General features: G+C 35.2%; 1 protein-coding gene across 3 annotated transcripts in view; it reads right to left on the bottom strand.

Annotated features, from left to right (window-relative positions):
- PIK3C2G (phosphatidylinositol-4-phosphate 3-kinase catalytic subunit type 2 gamma) overlaps nt 1-25,950 on the bottom strand; it is a 384,573-nt gene that overhangs the window by 79,181 nt on the left and 279,442 nt on the right. For all 3 annotated transcript variants that reach the window (XM_023226228.2, XM_023226229.1, XM_023226230.1), the window contains 3 exons: nt 9,889-10,078; nt 9,281-9,402; nt 5,771-5,879 (listed from right to left, as the gene is read on the bottom strand). In XM_023226228.2, coding sequence (XP_023081996.1) covers nt 5,771-5,879; nt 9,281-9,402; nt 9,889-10,078 — 421 coding nt within the window. The remainder of the gene's footprint in view (nt 1-5,770; nt 5,880-9,280; nt 9,403-9,888; nt 10,079-25,950) is intronic.

Genomic DNA, 25,950 nt, shown 5'->3' with positions numbered 1-25,950 from the left:
ACTCAGAATGAGGCATGAGGAGACAAAATGATTAAAAAATACAGGAGTAGGAGTAGGAGGCATAGAGGATATAGTGAAGAGGTTTAACATATATGTTATTACAGTCCTAGAAAAAGAGAAGAAATGGTACAAGCAATATTTGAAGTCATAATGTCTGAAAACTTTCCAAAACTGATGAAAGACATCATAGCACAAATTCGAGAAGCTCTGAAGCTCAAACATGATAAAAGTAACAACATTACATCTGAGCAGACTACAGTAAAAGTGCAAAAAAACAAAAGCAGATATGTATCAGCAGATTATATTTATATATATCAGCAGGTATATTGATATAGCTACCTATATAAAGCTTTATTATATAAATTTTATATTTAATGATATAAAATTTATTTTATATTTAATGATATAAAATTTATTTTATATTTAATGATATAAAGCTTTATTATATGTATATATTTATATATAAAGCTATATATAAGGCTTTATATTATAAAAGCTATATCTATAGCTATATATAATTATATTTTATATAATTGCCATTAAAATAGTATTGTCAGCAAAAATATTCCTCAAGAATAAAAGACTAAACAAATGTTGATTATATGAATTAAAAATAATAACTACTTCTTAAGTTTATAGATACAGATATAGATATATATTATCTGTAAAGCATATAAGACACAAGTGGGTTAAACAGGCATAGGTCTCTAAGGACCTTGTATCATTGGGAAATTCCTAAAAATTCTAATTTATATTAGACTTAAATAAGTCAAAGACACATACTTTAATGTCTATGGTAATTCCTAACAGTAAAAGAGTTTATAACTCCTGAGGCTACATAGGACAAAATGGAAAAATAAATACTAAATTTAAAAAAAGAATGGAAGAAAAGAGAGAAAGCATTTAAGTGATAGATTGAGTATAACATATACGCATAGACACATGCACACACATATATATCGATGACAGTAGCAAATGTAAATAATTAAGCAGTATAAGTAAAAGATGAAAATTATGTTACTAGATTTAGAAGAAAACCCATCTGTGTGTTCATTATAAGAGTGATCATTGAAATGGAAAAATATGAAATGATGAAAGTAAAGCAATGGAAAAAGTTGTGTCATGCAGACACTAGCCAAAATAAAGCTGGCCTGGCTATATTAGTAATACAGAAGAAAGATTTTTCAGACGAAAGGCATTGTTAGAGATAGGAGAGACACAAGAATGTTAGGGAAAATTTCAATATAATGGGAAAATATAATAATTCTCCATGTAAGTGATCCTAATAACAATACATACAAAGCAAAAATTAACAGGAAGATAATGAGAAGTAGTTAGATATATTAATATAGTAGAATATTTCTAAAAACCTCTACTGGTACAAACAAACAAAAATCAGCCAAGGTGACAATTTGCACTAATGTATATTAGTATAAGTGTAGAACACTGCTCTCACAACTACGGGGTGCATTCTTCTAAAGCACGCATGGAATTTTTACTGCAATTGACCATATTTAGGACCATAAAACATTGCAAAATTTAGAAAAAATTGAAACTATAGGTGTGTTCTCTGACATACTTAAGCTAGAGATAAAATAAAAATAAAAAGGCTAAATATATTTGAAAAAATTAAAAAGTATTTCTTAAAAATCCATGGCCATAAGAGAAATCACAATGAATAGTTTATAAATATTTTGAAAGAATAAGAAAGAAAATATGGTATTGTATATCAAATTTATATATACAATATTTTATAGAGAGATTTGTGGGGTGCAATGAAACCTTTACTACAAGAAGGGATTCGAATTTTAAATGTGTAAGTTAGATAGGTTGAAAGCAAAGTTAAGCAGCCATATGTAGTGAATCTCTGTAATTTTTCATTGCCTTGGCATTTATTTTGAATATAAGTTGCACTTTCAAATCCTAGAAGAAAATCTTAGTCATCTTTGATAATTTTCAGTTCTTTGCCTTTGAGCTCCTTGATGTGGTCAATCCAGATACTTCTTATACAACTACCTCCTGGTGACCATCTCTTTATTGGTCAGATAGATATAACCTTCTTGACTCACTCCACTCATACCTACACGCTGCTTGTATTGCACAGACATGCTACAATGACTACTTTCAGTCATCGTGCACCTCTGTAGAACCTGCGCCTGCTTGCTCTAAAACCTCTCATTAGAACTCCCTGTGGGAAACCTGCTTGGATAATGCCCTACACTGCAATAAAGGCTTTGGTCCACAGGTTCCTTGCCCTCTCTCTCTTGTTCTCTACCTGCTGCTTGAGTGTGTGTGTTAATAAAGTGTGCATCTCAGGCTGGGCACAGTGGCTCACGCCTGTAATCCCAGCACTTTGGGAGGCCGAGGCAGGCAGATCACCTGAGGTCAGGAGTTGGAGATCAGCCTGGCTAACATGGTGAAACCCCATCTCTACCAAAAATACAAAAATAGGCTGGGTGTGGTCGTGGGCACCTGTAATCCCAGCTACTGGGGAGGCTGAGGTGGGAGAATTGTTTGAACCTGGGAGGCAGAGGTTGCTGTGAGCTGAGATCACGCCATTGCACTCCCGCGTGGGTGACGAGCAAAACTCCGTCTCAAAAAAAAAATGTGCATTTCTTTTATGGATAAAGAAGTATTACATGAAAGGCATATTGTAAACCTGAACAAAGGAGAAGAACCATTGATCATGGATCACCCCAAAAGATTCACACATTTATGACATTGAGGTAGGGTATGTTCTTACTAGGAAAATACTGATACATTTCACTTCATTAAAATTAAGCATTTCTGTTCATCAAGAGACATGATAGAGCAAAGGGACAAGGTACAGAGTAGGAGAAAATTTTTTCAATCTGTTTAAATAATAAGGAACTTCTATCCAGAATATATGAAGAAATACACCTTCTAACAATTTCAACCAAGAAATGAATCAATAAATGAATGTTAACTGAATAGAAAAATGGTAAAGAGATGTGAACTGGCACTTCATGAAAGAGGATATCCGAATGACCAAAAAACATATCAAAAAGTGTTCAAGCTCATTAGTAACAGGAAAATGCAAGCTAAGAGTTCAATGAGATGCACACCAACCAGAATGACCCCAATTTAAAAGATTAACAATACCAAGAATAGAAAATTGGAAAATGTATTTATTGCAAAGGAGAGAACAAACTGACCATTAAAGGTTGAAATAAGCATATCCTACAATCTGGAAATTCTATTCCTGGGTGTAGGAACAACACGTGGATACTGAGTCATGCATGTGAAAGAATGTTCATAACTATATGGTTTGTAATAGCCCCAAACTGGAAATATTCCAAAAGTCTATGTAGAGCAGTATCTACAGATGAATTATAATATATTCATATAATAAAATATTATGCAACAATAAAAATCCATGAATCTTGGAAATGGGCTATCACTGCATTGTTGGCTTAAAACCAGTCATTCTATCATTATCTCTTAGTTCAGGTGTTTGACAGGGCTCAGGGTGTTCTGCTTGGGGTCTCTGATGAGACTGTGATCATTTGGTGGTTGGGGATGGAGTCCCAGCTGAGGACTGGATCAGTTGCTGTTCCTTAGACATGTCTCTTTGTATTTAATCTTTTTGGTTTCTCTACCTGGCAGACTCAGGGTAGGTCAGCTTGAAAGATGGCAACTGAAGGCTCCTGCAGTGACCATTCCAAAAGAAATTGTTAGAAGGTGCATGGCATTTTCTAACCTATCTTGGAAGTCATAAAGGGTCACTTCCACCATATTCTATTTGCTGAACAAATGACAGAAGCCCTCTTGGGATCGAGAGGTTGGGACACAAGCTGTCGCCTCTTGATGGGAGGGTGGCAAACAATTTTCAGACATGTTTTGAAATTACTGCATGGTTAGATGTTCTTATAATTTATCTTTGAACTATTTAATTTTCTTTTGTGGATTTTTTTCTGAAAGTGTGTTTACATTTTACAATTTAAAAATGAAAACAAAAAATAGAAGAACAATGTGCTAGTCCAGTAAGGAGGGCCGAGATCTACCAAAGTGGTGAGGGGCATTGTGCTTCACAGTGTTTTCAGTTCCTCACGACTCTTGTGATGGTTAATTTTGTATGTCAGCTTGGCTGGGTCACAGTGTCCCTATGTTTAGTTAAACATTGTGGATGTTTCTGTGAAGGTGTTTTATTGGATGAGACTCATATTGAAATTGGCAGAGTTTGAGTGAAGCATATTACTCTTCATAATATGGGTAGGCCTCATCCAGTCAATTGAATACTTGAACAGAACCAAGACTGACCTCTGAGCAGAATGCCTTGGGACTCAGATGGTAAATAATCTCCTCTGGTCTCCAGCCTGCCAGCCTTCCCTACAGATTTTGGATTTGCACCTCCACAATCATGTAAGCCAATTAAACAAATTTGTTCTCTCTCTCTCTCTCTCTCTCTCTGACACACACAAACACACACACACACACACACATAGTTTTGTTAGTTTCTCTGGAGAACACTGACTAATAAGTTCAAGGCCTAGTTTTAGTTTCTAACAACTTCGGCTTGGCGTCCAAACTCTTACCTCACAAGAAAGCTGAGATCCATCAGAACTGTGTCCTTGCGCTTTTTCTTAGATCCCCATGAGAGGCAGAATGATACCTTCTACCAAAAGATGTTCATGTCCTAATCCCTGGAAACTCTGAATATGTTACCTTATGTGCAGATAGAATTACATTAGGAATCCTGAAATGGTGAGATGATCCTAAGTTGCCCAGATGGACACAATGTAATCGTAAAAGCGCTTCTGAGAGGGAGGCACGAGGGTCAGAATTTGAGCCAAAGCAGATGTGATGACACGATCAGAGGTCAGAGTGTGCCACTGTGTCACTGGAACAGAGCCACAAGCCAAGGAACACAACCAGCCTCTAGAAATTGAAAAGGTTCCACAACAAGCCCACCAACATTTTGATTTTAATCCCATAAAACCTGTTTTTCAGACCTCTGAATTCCAGAACTGAAAGAAAATTGATGTGTACTGTTTTAAGCCACCAAACCTCTGGTAACTTGTCACAGCAGCAACAGATTTAAATTTTAAAAATACGATTTCTTTTTGTTTTTTCTCACTCATAATTTTTCTTATATTGTTGAGACATTTCCCCAGGCCACCTCTGTTAAATCCTACTCAGTGTTAAAGGCTCGGCTCAGATGCTCTCTTCTCCTTGAAACTTGATTATTGCATGGGGAATGATTCTTACTCCTCTAAAACTCTAGAGCACTTCACGGCACTGACAGTCCATTTATCACATATTACTTCATTGAAGTTATTTGAAGTCAAGGTTCTATACTTGTTTTGCTGCTCCACAGTTCTCAGTTCATGTATTTTATACAAATCAGGCATACATATTCATTGAATGAATGAACCCAAAGAATGTTATCATAAAATATTATTATTATTAGGGATGGAATCTGGGTCTGTCACCCAGGCTGGAGTGCAGTGGCACTGTTATAGGTCACTGCAGCTTCCAAGTCCTGAGCTCAAATGATTCTTCTGCCTCAGCCTCCCGAGTAGCTGGGATTACAGGCATGTGTCACCATGCCTGGATAATTTGAAACATTTTTTGTAGAGATGAGGTCTCGTTTTGTTGCCCAGGATTGACTTAAACTCCTGGCTTCAAGCAATCTTCCCACCTTGACCTCCCAAAGTACTGGGATTACAGGCATAAACCACCACACTCACTAATAACATATAAATAGTTGACGTTTTATGTAAAAATAGAAAAATAAATTGTAACATACATTTGTAACTTCATATGATCCATTTAATATCTGTTCCATGTAATGATTTAGATCTCCGAATCTTTTGTGATCTGAATTTGTAAAAGGTAGGTGCCACCAATGAGGAAACCTGTTTTAAGAGAAAAAAAAAGTTATCTTCATTAGCTTGAAAACTGGCCTTTTCATCTTCAGATTGTTCACAAAGTTACAGCTGTATCAGATGGAAGGGCCAAAGAAAACATATGAAAAAGTCATAGTCTACGTGATTAATCCTGGGAGTTTTATTAATATGGCTGTGGTCATTCACGCCATATTAATGGTCATTAATATTAATGCCAACTTAATTTAATTTGACATATTAAATCAATTTATATGTCCCTTTTTACTATATTAATGGCAGACCACACATTTTATCTTTTAAACATATGTGGGGTCTTAAAAAAAGACTGTCTGAAGTTAACGGTTCAAAATTTTTCAAAAGGTTCAGATTATATTGTTGCTTCTGGGTTCACTAGAGACACCATTATACTAACTAAATTAAGCATTTTAGCAAGTGACATATGCTTCCATCTGCTCTTAGCCTTCTAGAAAATAGTTAACACTTTCCCCAAGAGTCTGACTACTTGCAGAATTTCCTTTGTACAATCTGATGATTCATCTTGATGGCTTGAACTTGATTAAGACCAATTATTAGGTGGGATGACCGGTAATGGGTAGCATCTGCTAACATATCTTGCTGTCTATATATACCTTTTTAGGAACTACCTAGCAGCCTCCTCTGACTCCAGTCATACTGCTGCCTCATCCACACTTCTGCTTCTTTGGTAGGAACCATGGCTTGGCTACCATGCTTGGAGGGGAAATGAACATGGAGGATAATAAAGGACAGTCAGCAAAGACGCAGATGTATGTGATAATTTCATGCCACCCCACTGATTCCTGTTGGAAATGTCAGGAAAGTCCAAAACTCTATGCTTGTATATTTAAACAATGAACATTTTATTTTTTAAAGTCTCTTGCAGACTCTAAGACTTAAGTCTTTAAAATTTTTTATCCAAATTTAATCATGAAAATTAGTACCAGTATACAATCGAGCATATAGCATAGAAGATAGATAGATCTATATTCTATATATCTATATATGCATAGTATTTTTTTCAGAGAAATGAATTCGATAAATGAGAGATTAGGCTGGTTTTAAGTATTAATTTATCTGTCTGTGAATTTTCCTTGTTGGTAGAATAAAACAGAAGTCTAAGTCAATTCTGCTACTTTGTTAATATTTTTATAGATATATGTCCTAAAACATCTTACATATAAATAAGTATGTGAAAGTTGAGGAATGCTTCTATAATACTGTCATTTAATTGAAAATTCTTTGAGTTATATGTTAAACATAGCAGTTATTGAAAATTACTTTTTATGATCTTTTGTCTGATAGTATCATCAGATCCTCCCTCAATTTCATTCACAACAAAGGTTAGAAAACATCTGACAAAGATTTGATTTGATATTTGATTATTAGAGTAATTCATTTTCTCAATACCAACACCAATATTTTGATTTGCCCTTTTGTCTGGTCCTCAGAAGTTTCTATAACCTGATCAGTGTACCAAAATAAAATTTTGGATGGTTGGGAGAAGAAAGTCAACTCTAACCAAGCATATTAATTTTCTAAAAAAGGTTATTAATTTTAAGGAATATTTTCATGTCGTGTACCCTTGGAAGTTACCCAGAAACACAAATAGCTGATTTGAAGTCCACTGTTACATGGTATGAACTGATTAGAATTTCATTCTTCATAACTCTGGCTTTCTGATCATGCCTTCCAGATGACATTTACATAACTCTCATAGGGCTTCTCTCAGTGAATTTAGAAGTCGTAGAAAATCTTCATCCTTCATTTACGTGCATCACTGTAAGCCTGGGCCCCTTTGAGAGTGTCAGCATGCAAACAGTGTTCAGGGAACATGGAACAAAATGTTCCTTGCCTCCACAGGTTGCTTACACAGTTTGAAAATCAATGTAAGAAGCTCCAGGCAGCAGTAATGAGCAAAGCAGAATCCTAACAAAAGCTGAAAACTGAAAAGAGGCCAATTGAGATGGATTATTAGAATTTTTAAGGTTTTACAAGTTATGCTGATGTGTATTGCTGAGGTACGGTGTAGAACAGAGACATCTTTGAAACTGAAAAAGGATAGCCATTAAACAAAGATGAGCTTACTCTTCTCAACTATTCATTAGTAGGCTTATCACAGCAAACATTGATGTTGAATGTAGTATTTGCAGCCAAACACTGAGTTTTTTTGCCGGTGTCTCTTTTTTTTCTGTTATTCTATCAGATTTTTTGATAATTCTAAAACTTGATGTTACTTCTAAAAGTTTCCAGAATGACTTTATCTTCCTCTCAGTCTCTTGAGTATGCTCTTAATTTCTTGACTTCCTGATGCTTAAAGTATCTGCATTTCAAAAATCCCTGTTATATATGCCAGTACAGTTTTTTTTCATGAATGTGAACTACTCAATTTTTAATATTGTGTAATATTTCCCTATGCACTAGCTTTGCTTATATTTATATTTTGGAAGGTGACTAAATCCTGAAAGCCAAGTAAAAATCCACATGTATAAAGTATGCCAGGTAAAGTATAAGCAATTACATCATAAAAGGACCATTTACTTATCAAAAATCTCACTGTAGATAAAACATCTGATTAACATAAATGCAATATCATAATTTCTGGAAAGCTCACATTTTTAAAATCAAGGTACACCTTTTTTATAGACTGAAGTCTATGATCAAAATTTGCTTCTAAGTAATGAATTTTTGAAGGGTTATTTGAACAGAAGTTATTTTTATGATATTTTTAGTTTGCTTATGGTTAACATTTTTCCATTATAACATAAATGAAAATAATGATTTTCAAGATGGCTTCATAATGAACAAAATAACAAATTCAATTTAGATAATGCAAGTTAATAATTTCAAAGTTAAAAATTAATGGCAACAAAATGAGTTAGTAATATACTAATTGATATAAATATGTTTACATTTTTCTGGTATTAAAATTAAATATTTAATAAGCATATATAATTAAATATGTATATTAATAAGCCTATATATATATAGGCTTTATATTACAGTTATTTGTTGAAAAAGTAAACATATCCAATTTTCTTCTGCAATTTCAATTTCAATTGTATTTTTATAAAAAATAACTAAGAGGATTAAATTAAAAACAGGCAAATGAGACCATTTTCCCAATAAGCGAAGAAAAACGAAGTGACTTTTGAAATTGTCTATCTACAAAGTCAATGACTGGAAGTAAAAAGAAAATTGCAAACCTTGTTCTGTTTTATGAGACAAAAGATTCTTCACTCTGAGAGCAATTCAGACTCTGCTGGGATGGATTCAATGGCATTGGAGTCAGAATACCGTGTTGCTCACAAATAGAAAATCCCATAACCATAATTTTTCTTTTTGCTCAAGGACAAGTACTGAAGGCAAAACAATGTAAAAGGACAGTGCCTTACTCTGGGAGAGTCAATGATGCAAACTGCTTCTGAAGTTGGCTGTGAAGTTTTGAAAACTGGTCAAATGATTTTTCTATCAGGCTTGTTTCGTTGTTGCTGTGTGTCACCTGGATCAGATACAGCTGCAGAAAGTAAATACATGGAAATCAAAAGATGGCAATATCAGCCTGTGATACATTCTAAAACCCTATTTTATGTAAACCAAACAAAGGAAGAACCTTTCTGCAAAACATTATCATAAAAGCTAGGAGATGCATTTTGTAAAGGCAAAATTACCTATAAATAATATCTAAGAGTATCGTAATCATATGTGCTAGGAAGAGATTGCCTAATTTTTGCTGTTCTTGTGGACATTTTAATCAGTTATTGATTTATACTCTACCACAGGGCAGGAATTGTTCTCTTTGATGGTTCTCTACTCATAGCTCTTGTTGTTACGATTTTTCCTTGGAACATCCTCTTAATGACACTTCTGCTTAAATTGTAAATAATTTTTCATTTGCATAGTAAAAAAATGATGCTATAAGAAAGGCTGTGTAGGATAGTGAAGGGAAGTCTGAGATAAAGTCAAGTGATACTTAAGTCAAGATGACAGACTTTAAACTTACATTACTGGATTTCTTGCTGAACCCTAAAATTGTTGCTGTTTGAATCAACCTAGTTGTACTCAGCAAACAGGATTCCTGAGGAAGAGTCTGTGAAGTAGATTTGGCAGGGCTTATGGCTGACATTTGTGCAAGTGTGTGGATCAAGTTATTCAATTTAACAGGGAAACACTCCAGACTTTCCTTTATTTTCCTAGAGAAATGTAAAAGAAAAGATGGTGAGTAACACTCCTCTGCATCTACTCATTTCAGTTATGATCTGTTTCTTTGTGTTTGTCAGTGTGAGGGGAAAGAGCCAAGAACCATGTGTGTTTATTTGGAGCCCAACTATTAAATGTTATTTGTATAAATTTCAAGTTCGCATCTGGAGTTGTTAGCAAATAAATATACAAGAAACTCTTGTGATGAAATATAAAACTGTAGTTGCTACATTGTATGACCACATTTTAAGATTTTGTTGTGGCCGGGGGGCGGTGGCTCACGCCTGCAATCCCAGCACTTCGGGAGGCTGAGGTGGGTGGATCACGAGGTCAGGAGATTGAGACCATCCTGGCTAATGTGGTGAAACCCGTCTCTACTAAAAATACAAAAAAATTAGCCAGGCATGGTGGCAGGCGCCTGTAGTTCCAGCTACTTGGGAGGCTGAGGCAGGAGAATGGGGTGAGCCTGGGAGGCGGAGCTTGCAGTGAGCCGAGATTGCGCCACTGCACTCCAGTCTGGGCAACAGAGCGAGACTCTGCCTCAAAAAAAAAAAAAAAAAAAAAAAAGATTTTGTTATTTGGGGGAATTTTTTAAAAATTTAATTCCAGCTTATAATTATTTAAAATATTTACAAAATTCCAGAAGTTAAGTAATGTAAATTCAAAGAAGCCTAGTAGCTATTCCCATACTTCCTACTCTATTCTTTCCCTTCTCTTATATTTAAACTGTTTTAACACTTATGGCTCAACTTTCATTGTTTAATTTTTAATTTAAATTTTATTTTTGTATATTTTTATGTTTTTCTTTAAAAAAGGCAGCATACTTAAGTCCTATATTTAACAGACAAGTATTTTATATAAAATATTTTTCATTCTTTGATTTGTTTTCCTTTGTTTTTGGTGTTTTTTTGTTGTCTCTGCTTTTTAAAGGTTTTTTTTTGTATTTAAGAAAGTTTGCATTCTAATGGTATAATAATATATTTCTATATTTTCCTTTACCTCTTTTTTTGTTATTTTTAATTCATTCTCTATTGAGAGCAATATTGAAATCAGCTAATAGCTTCTTTTTTCATACTGTTTGTTCCATTTTCTCCAGTATCTGATTTGTAATATTACCCTTTTAATCTCAGTTAATACCATAAAGCAAACAGTATGCTCATTCTACTTTTAATTTGTGCTTCCTAGCCCCCACTTCCTTTATTTATTTATTTTTTTTCAGAGATAGGGTCTTACTCTGTCACCCAGTCTGGACTACAGTGGTGAGATAGTAGCTCACTGCAGAGTCTGAATCCTAGGCTCAAAGGATCCTCCCTCCTCAGCTTCCTGAGTAGCTAGGATTACAGGCATGTGCCCAGATGCCTGTCTGAACCCACCTCCATTTTTTGTTGACCTACAATTGTATAGTATAATTGAACTGTATTGTATAGTGTGTATACTAAACACACTTTTCAGTTTCTCTTATAACCTTAATTATAAACTCTACCAGTTCTTATGCCCACGTCTCTCCAGTTACTTTGATTATCTGAAACTCATGTTCCAGTAAATTCTTCAAGAAGTGCTCAAGGAAATAAGTTTCCAAATTCTTGTAAGCTGACAACAGTTGGTCTGTGGCCTTTATACTTGAAAGTTAGTTTGCCTGGATATGACATCGTTAGCTCACATTTTCTTTTTTGAGTGCCATAAAGCTATTCTATTTTCTTCTGGAACAAAGGATTACTATTCAAAACTCTGATGAGATAGTAAATTATTTCCCATATAAGTGAGTTAGTCTTCCTGCCTACATGCTTAAAGGAAGTTTCTCTTTCTGCAAAGTTCTGTAGTTTTTCTAAAACATGCTTCTGTATTGGTTTTTCTGGGTCATTTTTTTGAATATGTAATGTGGCCTGTCAATATGTAATTTCAAATTCTTTCACTTTTGAAATTTTTTTCTTAAATTATAGTCTTAGTATTTGTTAAAATACTAAATATACTATTTAGTTTTGATATAGTTTTATATATTATTTGGTTTTCTTTTTTTCAGGGAGTACTATTATGTGTACATTGGATCTTCATTGCCTTTCTTTATTTCTTTTTTATTTTAAAAGTGCTCTCTGTTTTTACCTTCTCTCTTGAGGCATTGTGTGTTGTGTTTGTTCTTTCCTATGTCTCTTCTAGCTTATTGTTTGTAAAATCATGTTTTCTTTTATTTCTAATTCTTTCTTGGTTTCAATCACTTCCTTGCTGAGGTTTCCTAATTGTGGTCTACATTGTTCCTTCATATACTTATCATTTTCTTAATTTCTTTTATCTCAATTAAATATAAGGATACAGTTTATCCTTTTGGTTGGCATGTCTTTCTGGCCCACATTTTTTGTAAGGATATTATTTTGCTTCTTATTTCTCTTTTTCTTGTTATAATTCTGTATGACTTTCAACCATGGTCATTTTTCTTGTTCATTTTTATATAAAATGAGTATTCCTGAACTTTCAGGAAGGAGTAGATTTTTTAGGGTCTAGGGCTTCCTTTTCTGTTGCTGTCACATAGTGATTTAAAAAAAATGATTTTGGTCAGGCGCAGTGGCTCATGCTTGTAATCCCAGCACTTTGGGAGGCCGAGGCGGGTGGATCACCTGAGGTCAGGAGGTTGAGACTAGTGAAATCCCGTCTCTACTAAAAATACAAAAAATTAGCTAGATATGGTGGCAGATGCCTGTAATCTCAGCTACTTGTGAGACTGAGGCAGGAGAATTGCTTGAACCTGGGAGGTGGAGGTTGCAGTGAGCCAAGATTGTGCCACTGCACTCCAGCCTATGCAACAAGAGCAAAACTCTGTCTCAAAAAAGTATATATATATAATTTCATATAATACATTCTGAGATATTTCTCCTTTGATCCCCTCCTTCCAACTTTCTGGACTTTGATTTTCCCTTTGCTAATATTATCGCTTGTCCACACAATTTGTATTATGTGTTCAACAGTTTCTCTTCAGTGTGAGAAAGACTTCTTCATGGAAGAAAGCCCCAGTTAAATTTGAGAATTCATAGACTGCCTAATCTTTTTATATTTGCCACAGAACCCTCACCCTTGCCTCTGAAATAGAGTGTGCAAGAAGTACTTCCAATCTCAACGGCTTTTCTCAAATTAGCCTGCTTAGCTTCCAACAAGTACCTGTTGACTCTTTTGGAGTACTGCTCTCAGGTCAGCCAGAGTACCTGTGGTTTCCCTTAGCTTCCTTCTGTCCAAATGCTTATACCACACAAATCTTGTAACTTAATGGTTTGCCTCCACCTGCTTTTATTATACGGTTCTTGGGTATACCTTGTTACCTAGTTTTGTCATAAATGTTGTACAAGCTTTTGGATTTTGCTATCCTGGTTGATTTGCCTGTTGTATGTAAGAGATTTAGAGACATTTAAAAACTTGGCATTTTAGCATATATAATTCAAGCAACACAGGAAAATATAAAGTAAAATGTGAAAGGTTCCCTTTTTCTTTTCTCCACGGGAGGCCAGTGCTCCTCCCCAGAAATAACCACTGTAAGCAGTTTGACATCATTCTTTTTTGAACTTTCTCTATGTATTTGTGCAAACACACAGACATGCAAACATACAGACATGCAAACACACAGACACACACATTGTCCTTATTCCTATTACATGCTAGGTACTATTCTAGTGATGGTATTTAGCAATGAACAAAAGAGACGGAAGTTTTTTGCTCTTTTAGAGTTTGTATAATGTAAAATTCTGATAGTAATTAATCAAGTAAAATATGTAATTTGATAAAGTAATATGCATTATAAAAGAAAATAGGAAATAGGGAGAGGAAATATGGGGGTAGATAATAGTACTACAATTTTAAATAGGATGCCCACTGAAAAGTGCTCATCTCACTAAAAAGACGAGCTGAATGATTTGACAAAGACCTTACCTTGCCATGAAGGTAGACCATGGGAATTTCTGATGAAATGCATTTTAGGCAGAAGCAACAGGAAGTCCACAAGCTCAGAGGTACATGAATGGCTAGAGTGTTTAATGAACAGCAAAAGGAAGGCAGTGTCGCTGACATAAAGTGAGTAGAGAAAGAAGGGAATCAAAGACCTAAAGGGCACATTGTGTAAGAACTTTGACTTTGTGTGAGATGAAAGTTAGAGAAGAATCACAATTGTATGTAATGTTGCAATTTGTTTTTTTGTTAACTTAATAATATATTTTACAGGGAAAAATTAATAGTAACTGGTACATAGTAAGTGATCCAAAAATATTTGTTGAATGACTGAACAATCTTTCTAATTCAGAACATAGCATTAAATCATATTTTTAAATGGCCTCATGGTTTCTCCAAATATGGATGAAAAATGTTTAATTTTACAATTTTTTAAATTGCAAAGACTTTTTTTTTTCTTTACTGTTTAACTTTGTCCCAAACCAAGGGTCTGTATATACAAAAGCCTGTTTTTGGCCTCCTCATTTTGTTGCAGTTATCTCTTTGTTTATCTCTGTATCAGTATTACACTATCCTAAATAGCTGGAACTTTATAGTACATCTTGAAATCCAGGAGAACAATTATTTTACCTCATTTTCTTTAGGGGGTTCTTCACTATTCTAGGCCGTTTGACTTCCTAAATATATTTTAGAATTCGCTTATCAAGTTCACCCGCACAAAAAACAAATAGGTGAGGATTTTGAATGGTACTGTATGTAAATTACAAATCAATTTGGAGAATATTAACATCTCTACAGTATTAAGACATTCAGTTCATGAATGTGGTATATGGTTCTATTTAGTTTGGTCTTGCATGTTTTTTGTTGGAGTTATTCTTTGGTTTGGCATATTTTATATGACATAAATGCTATCTTTTACTAACTTTTAATTAATATTCAATAATATATGAGTAGATTTTTAACTCTTATTAATTCGAACAACATATGTACATTCTTTTGAAATTTGTATGTACTACAGTCATGTAACCTGCAAATAATGGTAGTGGTTGTTTTGGTCACTCTGCACTGCTAAGAAACTTCTACTTCAATATTAAATGGAAGTGGTGATAGCAAGCATTGTTGGTGTGCTCCTGATTACAAAGGAAAATCTTTCAATGTTTACTGTTAGGCGTAATGTTTTCTGTAGGTTTTTAGCTATATGTTAATGATACTCTTTTCTATTTCTATTTTTTTCCTAAATGAATGGTTCTACATTTTATTAACTACATTTTCTGTATCTATTTAGGTGATCGTATATTTTCTTTTTAATTTTTAAAGTACTGAGTCTTAAATGTTTACTTTGTAACAACTTATTTTACTAAATTCTTGTTATTTTGATTTGTTTGTATGTGTGTGTGCTAATTCTCTGGGATTGTATTAATTATTGAATTATTCACCTGAAAAAAAACTGCATAACAAAGTTTAATTAGAGAGCTTTATTATCAATATAGAAGATACTATCTTTTCCCCACCATTAATGAGAATGCTTATAATTTTTAACTTCTGAAAGTATGATGCTTATCTAAGCTTGGACCTATTCTGAGTGTACTAAAATTTTCCAGGAGGAATGGATGTTGACTGTAATCCAGTGTGACTTTTCTGGGTTGGCATCTATCAAAGTGATCGTGCAATGTCTTCTTTACAACTAATCTGCCATGTCCTCAATGTTACAAATGTACTTCAATTATGTTTAATAATTTTCCCTTTAATTTCATAAAAATTCATGGCCATTTATCTTGTTCTGGTCTTAAACTTTTTTGAACAAATTCCAAATTTTTCCACTATTATACGTCAATTTAGGCCAACACTTGCTAAGAAAGTTAAAATATGACTCTGATCCCATCATTCATCTCCCCAGTGTTCACCATTTCTAAAGATGTTGTTGGCACTTATGAATTTACAGGTACACAGGGCAGTACAAAACATTAATTTATTTCTTCATCAGCAGTTTAAAGACATGAGGATAATAATAATAGTAGGAGTATAATACTAATCATGATTTATGGAGACTCTACCATTCATTCATTCATTGAACATTGATCCAACAAATATTTACTGATCACATTTTATGTGCTGGAGTGAAAAGCTTTAGGGTGATAGCATGTACTCACTTCTCGTGAAGATATCAGTTTTAAATTTTGTGAATCATAAATTTTAAGTTTTGATGAACTCACCCTCACAAAATCTCAACTTTGCCCATACCTTATTCTTACATTACCCAACAGTTAGGATGTAAGAAGGCTGAAGATGAAGGGTGAGACTTTATGGTCAGCCCATGGTTTGGGGGCAGACTTTCACTCAAATCCATCTCTTATGTCTCAGCTTTCAGACTTAACGGGTCAGACAAAACACTGCTGTTAACTATGTTTGGACTTGGGACTGGGGCTCTGAGTGTAGTAGGTTTCAGGCCTCTGTGAGGATCTAATTTATCCAAGTAATAGCTCCCTGATATATTTTGTTTAATGGCAGCATTAGCAGGATTATGCTTTGGATTATCCTTATATTACAGGAATAAAGCAGCAGCTGGGAGGATTTTAGCTCTTAAGTTTCCTAAGGGAAGCCTCCAAGCAGTCTTGATAAACACTTTTAACCCTCATTTGCTAGGCACTATTCTGTGTGCTAGGCGGTGAAGAAGAGAAACCAGATTTCTGCCCTCAGGAAGTATGTATCCCTTGGCAGGTACTACACTAAATGCTTCATGTTAATCTTTTCATCCTTAGAGAAGAGCAGTCAAATTATTTCAGCAATAACAAGAAAATGACCAGGAGAAGTTAAATGCATACCAAAGGTGACATCACCTAAGAAGTAGTAAGTGAAGAATTCTACTCATGTTTATCTGATTCCTTAGTCTCTGCTCTCACTGTGGATTTTAAAAAGCAAACAATAATTCAATTTTGTCTTTCAGAGAAAAATAAGCCAATAACTTGTGAAATTCTCAGGTGGAACAAAGGTATGAAGACAATGATCCTTTGGTTTTTACATAGAAATAAAACTTAAAAAAAAAAAGTAACGTATTTCTAGCTGCCAAGGAACATAGTCTAAAGGGACCTAAAATAAGTGTAAAATTTCTTAAGCCTTAGGTCCTGTCTTAAAAAATGCGTACACATTGTATTCTACTTCATAATATATGTACTTTTTATATAAACTAAAAATTTTAATTGCTTATCATCAGAAACAATTGCCTCTAACAGGTTTCCTAGCGCTGTATGTGTGAATGGGCAATGGAGTCTATCAGTCTCAGAAAACTGAGTTGAATCCAGAGCTCTAATCCTCTGGGTCAGGTTCAGCATCTAGGCAGATTATCTTCTCTCAAATTAAATATAATGTTTTTAAATTCACATTTATGTTGATATGTGGCTACAAATGGCAAACATTTTTCGCTGCCTTATGAGCGACATCAGACTAAGCCTTGAGGAGAGATGACTACGACGCCATTACCAGTTGAACGAAGGTTCTTAGGCAACACCTGATGGAGATTTCTACAAGAACATATTTCGATTTACAGTTTAAATTGTTTATATATTTGGCAGTTGGATAGAATAACTGTTTCAATGGTCAGTCTCTTTAACAGTCACAGGAAAATATTTCTCAGAAGGCTTCTGTGAAGGAATTTGCATGAGAACGTTCTTTATGTTACCACTGATGCTGTAAGTTTATATTATAAAAATACAGGAAGAGTTGCAATTGACTCACCCATCATGAACAAATTTCTTCATCTAAATCTCAAACTTCGTTTCATTGCAGTATTCTGGCATGTGCAAGAAACACATTACTTTGTTTTTTGTATTGAAGTTACTGATTGAGTGTCCAGCTTTACAAGTCACTCTTAATCATTCAAGGGGAACAGTGAATTAATACAATATTGTCACAGTTTCTTTTATTGCATAAAGAAAAATAGTAGTTCGGCACTGAATTTGTAATCTCTGAAATATAGGACCAGTGCTTTCTCTTACTTAAGCTTATGAAGTATGCTATCGGATAATTCCTATTTTACTACAAATTTATACTGCACTAAATATTCAAACACATATTTTTTTTAAGCAAAAAACTTTACTATTCCTAAACGAGCTCAGTGACAATCATTGCCACTGTATTCTAGGTACATGATAAAATGATTCATTTCTATGTACTTTTATTATTAAAAATTCAAAATTGCACACATGGAAAAAAGCACATGATGATTTTGATCGCACATGTATGCAATGTGTATGTACACATCTGACTTCAAACTTTAAAGTTTATGTTCTAATCCTTTAAACAAAATAAGATACTAAAAGGATATGTCATGTTAATCCTTGGGGCTTTGATAGCATGGTATACCAATTTGAGAAACCTAGCTATAAGCCTGTAGATGTTTTTCTTATGATGGTCTTTCAACTAATCTGAAGACACTAAAGTTAAAGAACATTTATATTTATCTGACAGTCAGGACATTAAGAGTTCCATATGCAGAACTTTTTTCCGTATGATTTGGCATAGTTGTATCCTGGGAAGAGCACTCGTTATGCAAGGAATAAATCTTGTTCTAATCTGTACTCACTAGGTCTACCCATGATCTCAAGAAAGCCATTGTTGAACAATTTTAGGAGATTCAACTGTTGCATCTATAAAATGTAGTTGATGACTCATGCCAGTCATCTCAAGAAAGTCGTTGTTGAATGACTTCAGGAGACTCAATTGCTGTATCTATAAAACATAATTGATTACTAAACCATGCTATTTCCCAGGATCATTGATAGGATCAAATAAGATAAAATAGGAGAAGTCTTTGGAAATGAAATAGTATTATGCAAATATTATTTCAGAAAATGTACTACCAATAGGTAAAGAAATACATGCATATGAGTCTAAAAGGTGGCAAAGTATACAAAGAGGGATACAAGAGAAAATGAATGCACAAATTTATTGCTCAAAGGAAACTGACTTGTGGTGCTCTCTTGAACTCCTCCAACAGAGAGATTAGATAAGGATTAGAACAAGCAGCAGCTTTAGCATTTGTTTTCTTATTTTCTTTCTTCTTCCCCATCCCCTTTCTCCTGCTTTACAGTTTAGATATTGGCTTAAATACTTTAACAAACTTAAAGGTCTTTGTTATTTTCCAAGTTGAGGTTTCAAGTCTTCAGAATTCATGCTACAAGTTCAGCTAGTCTTACGTAAATGTAAGGCACCAAGCTGCATTCAAACAAGAGTTTCAGGCTCTGTGGACTTGACAGGGAGTGGATAATTCTTTTAACTTTTTAGATAGATGCCTTATAAAATTGACCAAATCAGAACAAACTGAATCAAGGAACCAGGGAAGGGTTGATGGGTTAGTCTTACTATGAATAAAGTGATATGCCAGTGAAATGATATTCCAGTTTTCAATTCCCACTCCCAAAGCCATTTATTTTATTAATTATAGTAAAAGGAAGTTGTATGGAAAGCAAAAAAATAAATCTTAACATGCAACAGTAAAGAAAAATCAATAGTGATAAATGGTGCTATAGTTAAGGTTATAAAAATCTTTAAAATGTGAAAAATACGTTTTAAAATAGTAAACGATTGTAGCCTAATTGCTTGTTAAATCACTGGTATATAGTAATTGTATGCAATGCATAGGGTCAGAAATACCAGTGGGGATTAACAGATACACAGCACTGTTGTGCATAAAACGGCTGCTGCGAAACAGCGCCATCTGGACTATTCATCTTTTTTTACTAATGATTTTTGGTACTCTTGGTGGGTACATTAAACTTTGCAAATGCTTTTAACCTTTAGACTGATAGTCTCCTGAAGAGTTTACGATCTTTTTTTCAAAGCTTAATAGCTAAGGTGTGTCCTGACTTAGAATTTAGGCAATTTACGCAAATTCTCAGTTTAATTTATATAATTCAAAAACAGCATTTCCCCTACTGCAGAAATTTAGAACAGCAACCACACTATCAAATATCATAATGACTGTGACGGGGCCATGCAACTTAGGAAGTACAGATGTTATAAGTTGTTATATCTGCAGTTAAAAATAGTTTATAAAGTTAATTTAGTTCAGGTTTGTTATTATAACTAAAAATAATGGGAGACTCTCAGAATGAGAGGAGAAATTCTACTTGTTTTAATTTACATTTTCCTTTGAATCTGCTTTCTTATTTAGGAAAACCTGGACTTCTTGATTGTTATTTTCTCTTGGTTCTGTGTTCCCATCTCCCCTTGGTAGTGTTTATTTCTGTAGGTATCAATTGTTAAGCTAAGACAAAGGAAAACATTGGCTCTTATTTGTGGAGTTATAACCACAGTTTGCATTGTAGTAAAAAAAAAAAAATTTAATGATAAGAGTACACAAGGATTTGCATTTCCATCCCATGTGCTATTTTTCCGTTTTGAAGAGAAACAAGATATAAAATCATTGAACTATGTTTTAAGACATTTGTGCATAAAGAGTCTTGTCTCACACCCTAGCCATGAGAAATAAATAAGGAATAAGGGGAACAAAGAATTTCTGGAATTGAGTCTGCAAACCCTCAGTGATGCAGGGACTCTGGCTCCTGTGTCTATGATGTGGAGGCCAGGTGCACTCTCTGCATGCCATCCACATTTCCAGCGGTTTCAATGCTGTACTTGTTGGACGGTCACTGTGCCCATTCTGCCTAATGGCCCCTCCTAAGACTTCTCTCACATCTCAAAGTTCACAGAAGAAGCTCTAGGCTATTTTTCTGTGAAGGGGTGACCTATGATAGGAATAAGGCTGGGCAATGAAATCCACTGTGCCTTCGCATGAAGGAACTTGTCCAGTAAGGACAAAGGCAACTAGTTAAGTCAGAGTTTGTCTCTCTCTGGAATTTACACTGGGGAATATTGGGCACTGGGCAGGGAACAGTAGAATATGCTAGGCAGAGGTAAACAGTAGAAGGCCTGTGTGTTTCCACTAGAAACTAGCCAAGCCCTATTGGTTTCTGGGATTTGTTAGCTTACCGTTTGACTCCATGTAGAGCCTTCGATCTAAGGCTACCAGACAGGATTCTTTTGCTGTCAAAATAGCTCATGAAAGCAAACAAATTGTCTTTTAGTTTTGTTTTGGTTTTTGTTTTTTTGAAGTGTGGGGTTTTGTTTTGCTTCAAGCTGGCCTCAGTTTTGCTGAAGAAGAGATCATATACTTACTAAATGAGAATGTATATGGCAGGCCAAGTGGAATATCTGAGCATACATGAAAAATGTCCTCTCACTCTCTTGGTGGAGAAAATGGATAGAACGAAAAGTACTATCTGTATGTGGGAGGGGAGGTAGGCAGGGAAGTTTATGCTTAATGATCCCAGTCTGGTCTGTGAAATAAGTTAGGTCTTTATGAGGACAGCTAACCCAAGGTTTGAGAGTGATTGAAATTTCTGAAATAACCCTTTTGGACAGCATTTTAATGGATGGCTGCCTTTGTTGCCTAGCAGTGAGCTCTGCAGAGATATTACATGAGAGTATCAATTTGCAGGGGACTGAGTCATGACACTTTCTTGATTCTGTTCAACAGCACTCAGCTGTAAGGGGAGTGGAAGAGAGTGAGGGAAACAGAGAGTAGTTGATGATGATGTGAAAAGCATCTGTGGCCAGCAAACCAATTTTACTTTCCATTTTCCCTCTAAATACCATTAATTGTACAGAATTTTTAATGCCACACAGTATGCATCATCCCCTGAAACTCTTAGGATCAGCTCCTGACCTAGAATGGATATGTCCAGGAGTGAGGTAAAATCTTGAGTTGTTCCTAAATAGAGTAAAGAGGCAGGAAAAAGCTGTTTATTTCTTTCAAGTCTCAAATAGGGTCAAGAGGGGCAGGCTCTTAGTGCTAATATTGTAGTTAGGACCAGGACACTTAAAGTAGCCGCACATGTTATGTCTCAGATGGCTTGATCTTGGCTCTTGATCCCAATCTGTGAGCCTGGTGGAGAAGGGAGAGGGGATTTTCTTGTCTTTTGTCTGTAACTTAGTAGTTGTAACACAATAAACAGTGGCTTAAAATGCTTTTAGCCTATCAGAACAAAGAAAAAAAAGAAAAAAAGGAGTTTAAATGTAGAGGGGCTCATATTAAATGTATATAATATACTTTTATCAATTATCTATCTATGAATTAATGCCACTCATTGAAGCACCAAGACACCAATGATGGATCTATGACAAAACTTTTTTTTTTTTTTTTTTTTGGTGAATGATGTGCAATGAGGTCTGCATTTAGTCTCAAGTTTTAAAATCCATGTGATGTCAGAGAACACAGCACAAAATAACAATATTATTTACACAAAGTAAATGACTCTATATTTTTTGTTATTTATTATTATTATTTTATTTTTTATTGCTATTTTAGCACTTACAGCCATATATGAACATATCTGCCTCTTTCACTAGCCTGTGAACTATTTTTTTTTATTACTATACTTTAAGTTCTAGGGTACATGTGCACAACATGCAGGTTTGTTACATATGTATACATGTGCCATGTTGATGTGCTCCACCCATTAACTCATCATTTACATTAGGTACAGCTCCTGATGCTATCCCTCCCCCCTCCTCCGACCCCACGCCAGGCCCCAGTGTGCGATGTTCCCCCCCATGTGTCCAAGTGTTCTCATTGTTCAATTCCCACCTGTGAGTGAGAACATGCGGTGTTTGGTTTTCTGTTCTTGCGATAGTTTGCTCAGAATGATGGTTTCTAGCTTCATCCATGTCCCTACAAAGGACATGAACTCATCCTTTTTTATGACTGCATAGTATTCCATGGTGTATCTGTGCCACATTTTCTTAATCCAGTCCATCATTGATGGACATTTGGGTTGGTTCCAAGTCTTTGCTATTGTGAATAGTGCTGCAGTAAACATATGTGTGTGTGTGTCTTTATAGCAGCATGATTTATAATCCTTTGGGTATATACACAGTAATGGGATGGTGGGTCAAATGGTATTTCTAGTTCTAGATCCTTGAGGAATCACCACACTGTCTTCCACAATGGTTGAACTAGTTTACAGTCCCACCAACAGTGTAAAAGTGTTGCTATTTCTCCACATCCTCTCCAGCACCTGTTGTTTCCTGACTTTTTAATGATCGCCATTCTAACTGGTGTGAGATGGTATCTCACTGTGGTTTTGGTTTGCATTTCTCTGATGGCCAGTAATGATGAACATTTTCTCACGTGTCTGTTGGCTGCATAAATGTCTTCTTTTGAGAAGTGTCTGTTCATATCTTTTGCCTACTTTTTGATGGGGTTATTTGATTTTTTCTTGTAAATTTGTTTAAGTTCTTTGTAGATTCTGGGTATTAGCCCTAGCCCTTTGTCAGATGGGTAGACTGCAAACATTTTCTGCCATTCTGTAGGTTGCCTGTAGTTTCTTTTGATGTGCAGGAGCTCTTTAGTTTAATTAGATCCCATTTGTCAATTTTGGCTTTTGCTGCCATTGCTTTTGGTGTTTTAGACATGAAGCCCTTGCCCATGCCTATGTCCTGAATGGTATTGCCTAGGTTTTCTTCTAGGATTTTTATAGTTTTAGGTCTAACATTTAAGTCTTTTTAATCCATCTTGAATTAATTTTTGTGTAAGGCATACAGAAGGGATCCAGTTTCAGCTTTCTACATATGGCAAGCCAGTTTTCCAAGCACTATTTATTAAATAGGAAATCCTTTCCCCATTTCTTGTTTTTCTCGGGTTTGTCAAAGATCAGATGGCTGTAGATGTGTGGTATTATTTCTGAGGACTCTGTTCTGTTCTATTGGTCTCTATCTCTGTTTTGGTACCAGTACCATGCTGTTTTGGTTACTGTAGCCTTGTAGTATAGTTTGAAGTCAGGTAGCATGATGCCTCCAGCTTTGTTCTTTTGATTTAGGATTGTCTTGGCAATGCAGGCTCTTTTTTGGTTCCATATGAACTTTAAAGCAGTTTTTTCCAATTCTGTGAAGAAACTCATTGGTAGCTTGATGGGGATGGCATTGAATCTATACATTACCTTAGGCAGTATGGCCATTTTCACGATATTGATTCTTCCTATCCATGAGCATGGTATGTTCTTCCATTTGTTTGTGGCCTCTTTTATTTCGCTGAGCAGTGGTTTGTAGTTCTCCTTGAAGAGGTCCTTCATATCCCTTGTAAGTTGGATTCCTAGGTATTTTAATCTCTTTGAAAAAATCGTGAATGGGAGTTCACTCATGATTTGGCTCTCTGTTTGTTATTGGTGTATAAGAACGCTTGTGATTTTTGCACATTAATTTTGTATCCTGAGACTTTGCTGAAGTTAATTATCAGCTTAAGGAGATTTTGGGCTGAGACGATGGGGTTTTCTAAATATACAATCATGTCATCTGCAAACATGGACAATTTGACTTCCTCTTTTCCTAATTGAATACCCTTGATTTCTTTCTCCTGCCTGATTGCCCTGACCAGAACTTCCAACAGTATGTTGAATAAGAGTGGTGAGAGAGGGCATCCCTGTCTTGTGCCAGTTTTCAAAGGGAATTTTTCCAGTTTTTGCCCATTCAGTATGATATTAGCTGTGGGTTTGTCATAAATAGCTCTTATTATTTTGAGGTACGTTCCATCAATACCGAATTTGTTGAGCGTTTTTAGCATGAAGGGCTGTTGAATTTTGTCAAAAGCCTTTTCTGCATCTATTGAGATAATCATGTGGTTCTTGTCTTTGGTTCTGTTGATATGCTGGATTACGTTGATGGATTTGCGAATGTTGAACCAGCCTTGCATCCCAGGGATGAAGCCCACTTGATCATGGTGGATAAGCTTTTTGATGTGCTGCTGAATCCGGTTTGCCAGTATTTTATTGAGGATTTTTGCATCGATGTTCATCAGGGAGATTGGTCTAAAATTCTCTTTTTTTGTTGTGTCTCTGCCAGGCTTTGGTATCAGGATGATGTTGGCCTCATAAAATGAGTTAGGGAGGATTCCCTCTTTTTCTATTGATTGGAATAGTTTCAGAAGGAATGGTACCAGCTCCTCCTTGTACCTCTGGTAGAATTCAGCTGTGAATCCATCTGGTCCTGGGCTTTTTTTGGTGCGTAGGCTATTAATTGTTGCCTCAATTTCAGAGCCTGCTATTGGTCTAGTCAGGGATTCAACTTCTTCCTGGTTTAGTCTTGGAAGAGTGTACGTGTTCAGGAAATTATCCATTTCTTCTAGATTTTCTAGTTGATTTGTGTAGAGGTGTTTATAGTATTCTCTGATGGTAGTTTGTATTTCTGTGGGGTTGGTGGTGATATCCCCTTTATCATTTTTTATTGCGTCTATTTGAATCTTCTCTCTTTTCTTCTTTGTTAGTTTTGCTAGTGGTCTATCAATTTTGTTGATCTTTTCAAAAAACCAGCTCCTGGATTCTTTGATTTCTTGAAGGGTTTTTTTGTGTCCCTATCTCCTTCAGTTCTGCTCTGATCTTAGTTATTTCTTGCCTCCTCCTAGCTTTTGAATATGTTTGCTCTTGCTTCTCTAGTTCTTTTAATTGTGATGTTAGGGTGTCAGTTTTAGATCTTTCCTGCTGTCTCTGTGGGCATTTAGTGCTATAAATTTCCCTCTACACACTGCTTTAAATGTGTCCCAGAGATTCTGGTATGTTGTGTCTTTGTTCTCATTGGTTTCAAAGAACATCTTTATTTCTGCCTTCATTTCGTTATGTACCCAGTAGTCATTCAGGAGCAGGTTGTTCAGTTTCCATGTAGTTGAGCAGTTTTGAGTGAGTTTCTTAATCCGGAGGTCTAGTTTGATTGCACTGTGGTCTGAGAGACAGGTTGTTATAATTTCTGTTCTTGTACATTTGCTGAGGAGTGCTTTACTTCCAACTATGTGGTCAACTTTGGAATAAGTGTGATGTGGTGCTGAGAAGAATGTATATTCTGTTGACTTGGGGTGGAGAGTTCTGTAGATGTCTATTAGGTTCGCTTGGTGAAGAGC

This window comes from Piliocolobus tephrosceles, chromosome 10 (assembly GCF_002776525.5).
Source record: "Piliocolobus tephrosceles isolate RC106 chromosome 10, ASM277652v3, whole genome shotgun sequence".
Taxonomy (NCBI): domain Eukaryota; kingdom Metazoa; phylum Chordata; class Mammalia; order Primates; family Cercopithecidae; genus Piliocolobus; species Piliocolobus tephrosceles.
Note: the sequence above shows the minus strand (reverse complement) of the source record. Positions and strands in the feature narration are given on the sequence as shown.